At 29.4% G+C, this 7110-nt stretch overlaps 1 protein-coding gene across 1 annotated transcript; it reads right to left on the reverse strand.

Annotated features, from left to right (window-relative positions):
• Nucleotides 1–1519: 1519 nt before the first annotated feature.
• On the reverse strand, nt 1520–6907 carry LOC129922370 (zinc finger protein 883-like). Its single transcript, XM_056008249.1, has 3 exons — nt 6788–6907; nt 4303–4650; nt 1520–3070 (listed from the first exon to the last, which is right to left on the reverse strand). Exons 2-3 carry the CDS (start codon nt 4591–4593, stop codon nt 1670–1672), a joined length of 1692 nt encoding a protein of 563 aa, XP_055864224.1. The 5' UTR covers nt 4594–4650; nt 6788–6907; the 3' UTR covers nt 1520–1669.
• Nucleotides 6908–7110: the final 203 nt, after the last annotated feature.

Genomic DNA, 7110 nt, shown 5'->3' on the forward strand with positions numbered 1-7110 from the left:
GCTAGAGAATTAAATGTAATGTAAGACAGAAATGCGATTTTACATAAATAAAGTTAGAATAATTTTCATAAAAATCCGGAACAACGGATTTTCGTAAATAAGAAGATTATTGGTTTTATTTATTAGAAGAGGGATTTCAAACAGTTATTTGGTGTTAGAAGATTTTTCATATGAAATTCGGAATAATTTTGGCGACGATTTCTAAGAAAATAAAAGTGATGTAGGTCGATTTCTATTTTAAAACCAAACCCGGAACATTCTTAACTGATAAGAAAAAAAAATCTTATGTTTCGGCAAGAAAATTAAATGTAAAATAAGTCAAAAAAAGTATTTTCAATAATTGTTTCTAGCAAATTACTTTCTTATTTTAAAATCCTGAACAACCTATGGTCGATATTTTTGAAAAAAAAAGTTATTTAACATAAATTTGTTTTCACATGAAACTACGGAAGAATTTGATATCAATAATTAAACTATACTAAACTAATAGAGGCTTTTCCCCTTACGGGAGCCGCTAAAAGGACATTTTTATGTTGTTTTTTTTTCTTGTTACATTATGTATCATTAAATAATAATATTATAATAATATAATATATAAATTATATAAAAATATTTAAGCCAAACTGTAATTCGTTGTAACCTTGTAAACCTAATTGCAATCCTAGAATTTAAAATGTGTATTTATAACTTATGAATGTGCACTGAAACTCGTATTGAGATGAAGAAAACAGTTTTATAAATGTTTTATCATTGAATGTTTGTAAGAATATTATTGCATTGTCTGGTCCGTAACTTGAAAAAAAAAAAAAAAAAAAGGTATTAGGCCTATATTGTCTGGCCCTTGACGTCTAGCCCAATAACCCATATTGCTGAGATCCTGAAAGAACGCGCTAATTAACAGAGATGGCGGATATTCTATAGGCCTTAACTCTACTTTATTATATTGGGACGATATACAAGAATAAGACGAGCATTTACACTGTCTTCTTGCCTACTATTACAGCAATAAAATATATACAAATATCGCATGTCAGCAGATGCAGATCAAACCTCGATCTAGAATCTAGATCTATATAAAATACTCGGAAAGACAAAAAGATAAAAGCACAGTCCTCGTTCCATATGCTAGGACAAATTTCTACAAACGCTTCTATTTCCCCATTGTTATTATAGCATGGAATGGGTTGCCTGAGTCAACCTTGTCTGGAAATAAAGTATTTTTTTTACTAGTCGACCCTCGACGTAGCATACGCCGCTATTTTGCAAAATGAATGTAACTAACTTAAGACAATCAAATTCAAATGTATGTGATCTCTTGGCATGGCATTACATTTGAAATATGAAATTGGAATTTTAAAAAAAAATGTGTGACCTATTTTTTAAAATTAAATATTAGATGGCAAAAAAAAAAAAGAAGAATGAAATGTCTTTTTAAAATATCCAATATATCTAAAAATAAATAAACAAAAAGATTTAAACCACATTAACACTAAAATCAAAGGAAATATGTAACAAAGTATTTAAAATTGAATTAGTTATATCCCCATTAAAGTTATGATGACATCAAAACAATTATAGAACATTTATTTTGAGCATTCACATTTCAGCCAACAAACATGTTTTTCTAGTAGTTCAACATTACAAAAACTTGTATTACTAAGTACACATTTCAAAGGCATTCTTTAATGTGTATCATTAAATGATTTCTTATATCTCGCAGGGATAAGAAATTGTTATTGCAAAGAATACATTTGAATTGTTTTCCATTAACTTGACTCTCCAGGTGTATTGATAATGTTAACTTGCTAAACAAAATGGCATTACATGTCAGACATTTAAGTTTCTCTTTTGAGTTTTGGCTATGAACATCTGATCTGTAAGAAAATGTTCTCTGACATTTTCGACATTGAAATAGTTTTTCACCGTTATGAATCTGAAGGTGTTGTTTAAAACTTGAAGACTGAGAAAATAATTCCTGACATATTTGACATTTATATTGTTCTATACCTGTATGGACCACCTGATGTCTTTTTAAATTTGAAGACTGAGAAAAAGCTTTCAAACATATTTGACAAATAAATGGTTTTTGGCAGGTATGGACCATTTGATGTTGTTTTAAATTTGATGACTGAGAAAAAGCTTTCAAACATATTTGACATTGAAATGGTTTTTCACATGTATGGACAGTTTGATGTTGTTTTAAACTTGATGACTGAGAAAAAGCTTTCAAACATATTTGACATTGAAATGGTTTTTTGCATGTATGAGTCATTTGATGTTGTTTTAAACTTGATGACCGAGAAAAAGCTTTCAAACATATTTGACATTGAAATGGTTTTTTGCATGCATGGATCTTTTGATGTCGCTTTAAAGTTGATGACTGAGAAAAAGCTTTCAAACATATTTGACATTGAAATGGTTTTTTGCATGTATGAGTCATTTGATGTTGTTTTAAACTTGATGACCGAGAAAAAGCTTTCAAACATATTTGACATTGAAATGGTTTTTCACCTGTATGAACTCGATGATGTATCTTTAATTCTGGAGATGTTGAAAATAATTTCAGACATATTTGACATTGAAATGGTTTTTCACCTGTATGAACCTTTTGATGTTTTCTTACATTTGAGAACACAGAAAAAGCTTTCAAACATATTTGACATTGAAATGGTTTTTCACCTGTATGAACTCGACCATGTATCTTTAATTTTGAAGATGTTGAAAATAATTTTAGACATATTTGACATTGAAATGGTTTTTCACCTGTATGAACTCGACGATGTGTCTTTAATTTTGAAGGTGTTGAAAATAATTTCAGACATATTTGACATTTAAATGGCTTTTCACCTGTATGGACCTTTTGATGTTTTCTTACACTTGATAACTCAGAAAAAGCTTTCAAACATATTTGACATTGAAATGGTTTTTCACCTGTATGGACTCGCCAATGTCTCTTTAATTTTGAAGATGTTGGAAATACTTTCAGGCATGTTGGACATTTATTGTCTTTATTATGTTTTTTATCTTCTTTGAAAAAAGTTTTTTCTTGCTCAAGTTTTTCAAACTGCATCTGAAAAAAAAAATTTAATAAAAAGATGGAACTTCAAAAGAAATAATATTTGTTTGTGCATAGCGCTTTTGTTATGACCAGAATGCTTTTACTTGATAGGTAAATAATCAAGTAGAAAGTTTCCATGTTTCTGTAAGAGGTTGAAACCAAATATTGAATTCTGAAATCCTAGTCTGTATCAGGATTTAGGTTTCTCAGTTAGGTAGTATAGCAGTTTCTTTTCACTCAGCCTCTAGTCACAACATTCTAATGTTCACATCCAGTAATTTCTAGAAGTTTCTAAAGATAATATTCTTTTCTCTCATTTTATAGAACTGTCTGTAAATGAAACCCCAACACACATTTCGGAACCCTCATACTCAATTAAGTGACCAATAAGTTGTAACTATAAAAAAAAATGCATATGGTCTTCATGTAAAATCTTAATTCTTCATCGTCTACCAAGAGACTATTTCATTGCTTATTGTCTCTGCTTGGGTGTGTTCTGTGCTGTGTATTTTAAAGGACACCTGCTGCTGCATTATAGTCTTCACTACGCCAGATGAGGGCAGCAGAGATTTTTTCCCCAATGTTTAAAGAATGGTGGGCGCATGTTGGCTGAGCTCAGCTCTTGAACCTAAGGTTCTGGGTTTGAATCTTGGTGAAGACTGGGATTTTGAATTTCAGGATTTGGGGAGCCTTCATTATGTCATCCATCTTTAAATTTCTTTAGATTTCTCAAAACAGTTACACAAATTATTCTTTTTTTTTATCCAGATGGAACTAGTGACCCTAACAATGAGGAGACCAAGTGTATTTTTATATTTTTATTCTATTTATTCAAGCTTAACTCTTTCTCTCTGTCATTATTTTTCTAAGTTTCGACAGAATTCTTCATTTCGCTCATTACTATTTCACTACCCTGTTGTGATTAAGCTTCTATAATTTTGTCGTTTGTCATAAAGTGTATTATTGTGTATAGAATTAAAGAGGAAGACATGCTCTTTTATGTAAAAGAAAATAAAGTTTACAAAATTAAACATTAATTAAATTTTATGAGGTCAAATAAACTATGGTATCGTCAATTAGGAGAGAAAGATTTAAACAGTACAAAGTCAAGCAATTTTTTTTCTTAATTTTACAGTTTTCAAACATTTTCATCATTTTCAAAACCAGTATATTAACTTAAGGTGATTCAGACATGGATATAAGTAATTTATTAAATGTTTAATATTAAATAACTTCTGCTTTACCTGGAAATGTTTAAGATTTGGTGTTTCTCTCATTTCATAACTGATGTCCTGTTTCAAGTCTGACAATGAATTCAACTTGTCTGTTTCTTCTCCTGGAACTTCTGGTGTAAACATTGTGTCATTCCTTTCTTCTTTCATCCCATTTCTCTGATCAAGAGAAAGGTTTGGCTCGCAGTGTGACATCCAAGACAACTTAGGAGATTCTTCTTCAGATGTTGGGGCTGACAAAATGTCTTCCTCCATTTCTTTTTTAATTACATTTTTTAGTTCAAAAGTAAAATTGTATTCCATGTTTGCTATCACTTAGAGCTAGCTTCTTGGTTTATTTTTAATGTCTATACACATTATCTGTAACAAATGAACCACAAAAAAAAATTAAAAAGCCACTACAGGTAATAAATGTATAAACTTATTGTTTCTTTTAACACTGTTCAAACAAACTCACTGATCAATATGAAAATTAGGATGCTCATGTAATCTACAATTCGTAGAAGAGGTAGATATGTGAAAATCTGTAAGACCGGAAGTTAAAAAAATGGCGTCAAATTTTCAGATCCGTTTTTCTTACTTTCTGTACATAAGCCCTTAATTGAAATCCATTAGAATAAATGATTTTAAACCCATTGAAATCGTTGCTAAAAGAGGTGAATATGGATACATTTTATATTGAGGAACACTTTTTTCATGTGGACTTTAAAAAAAAATGTGTATTTTCTTACTTTTTTTTTTACTTGAAAGTATATGTATTTTTCTTTTTACTGATACTCATTTTAGGTAACATTTTGGAAGTTGATTTTTTTGTACTAATAGAAAATATATCTGGCCATATTTCTGCCAAGTTTTATCACGAAACCTTTATTTCTTCAATTGTTAAGAAACATAAATTTGCACTGCTCCCTATGGGATTTTTTATTTTTTACTTTTTTTGAAAACTAAACTATTTTAAGACTTAAATCTTGCCTAGGCTAGTAGATATAGCAATTATGTATAGGTCTAAAAAGCTTTTAAAGAGTTTAATTTATTTCTTCTATTTTTTTAAAAATTTTTTTGAGCATTTGAAAAATATTGTTTCAGACGATTTTGATCCCACTTTTAAAATATTTGGTTATTTTCTTCCATCACAAAGCCGCTATTTTGTCCACACCCCTTAACATTTTTTGTAGCTCTAGACCCGATAATAGTTTATTTCATCAATATTTACATTCTAAACAAGTGAAGTTCATAAATATAAATGAAATCAGATTTGTGCGCTAGAAATTTACTACGAATACTAGGTCTACTATTAAATTTCTTATTTAATAAGTACACATCTTTTGTCTACGCAACTCAATTCCAAATTTTTAACATTTTGAGCCGGAGGGGGGGGGGGGAGGGGGGAGTCTCGTGGGCTGAGCCAGCTAGGCGCTCTCATCTTCATTATGAAATTTCATGTCAACCAATGTTAGGTCAAAACGCCACAAAAAAAAACAACATATTTTTCTAACTGTTTAACTTACACTTACATTCATAATTTATACACCATTGAAAAGTTCTTTGAAAGTATTTTAATGATGTACTAATGAACAATTGTTTTTTCAAAGATATTTTTTTATTTCACATCCCTAGATTAGGTTATATAAATATATATAACAGTGTTTGCAATTAATATTTGACATTGGGTGCTGTGAGGGAGTACACAGTACTAAGTAGTAACTAATCTTCAAAATTTTATTACATTATCTTTAAGCGTTAAAAGGTTATAGCAATTTAAATGTATAAGCTCCTCCTTTCGGTCACAATTTTTTGGGTATTTTAATAGGCTAATTTTCCGACACTAAAATGGTCATAACTTATGTTCTAATTAACCTAGAAGCATAAATGAGGTATCAATGAACTCCATTCAAAAAGATCTATCTAACTATACTAGTTTCATTTAGATTCATTAAAGTTGAATTTTTTATCAAAGTACCTATTCTATTCAAGTGTATCCTTCTATTCCTGAATCCTACAACTACAACTACTAATCATTAATGAATTAATGGGAACTTAGAATATCTATATTAATAATAGATAGGCAGTATTGCCAGTATTTAAAGAGACAACCAAATTTTAGTTTAGAATACAAATACATCATGCAAGAACTAGATTTATACATTATAATAATATAATCATTATATAAATAATTATATGTAATTCATGGCTAGTGAGCCGCAAATCATCATATAGGCAATATAGCCAATATAGGAATATAGGCTTAGGGCTAGGCTAATCTTTGTAAATTATCATTAATTATTGTTCATCATCTTGTCAGATTTTGGTTGAACTTTTAGTCTTTTACTGTAAGTTGTAGATCTAAATCTAAGTCACTAGTAAGTGACTAGTAAATAAGTGTTAATCATAGTTAATGTTAAACTAGTTAAAGACTTTAACTAATAAAAATGCAGTTTTCTGGATTATGAATGATTTCAACCTAGATTCTACCTGATATAAATTGAAAAACACTAACCATAGATAAACACTATAACCTTAAGAACATAAATGAGCTTTTCATTGAAACTTTACACAACCTAAGTTTAGATCAAATCATTAAAAAGCCAACATATTGTCATTGGAGATACGCCATTTTTGTTCAACACTAGATTATCTCCCTTACATTAATTGCCAACTTTTTCTGTTTGTATTTTGTCTGTTTCTAACAGCTATTATTGAAATTCAATAGTTTAATTCATATAAAAGATGTGTTTTAATAAATTTGGTTGTAAAAAGTAAATCAATCTGTTGTATCACAATAGATGGTGGAATTCTTTAACATCGAGACGGATATGAGAC

This window comes from Biomphalaria glabrata, chromosome 13, assembly GCF_947242115.1.
Source record: "Biomphalaria glabrata chromosome 13, xgBioGlab47.1, whole genome shotgun sequence".
Classification (NCBI taxonomy): Eukaryota; Metazoa; Mollusca; class Gastropoda; family Planorbidae; genus Biomphalaria; species Biomphalaria glabrata.

Bases quoted from the DNA above. Each gene is read 5' to 3' on its own strand.
- LOC129922370 (XM_056008249.1), bottom strand. From the start codon at position 4,593: ATGGAATACAATTTTACTTTTGAACTAAAAAATGTAATTAAAAAAGAA. The intron at 3,071-4,302 runs GTAAAGCAGAAG...TTTTTTTTTCAG, and splicing joins CAAATCTTAAACATTTCCAG to ATGCAGTTTGAAAAACTTGA.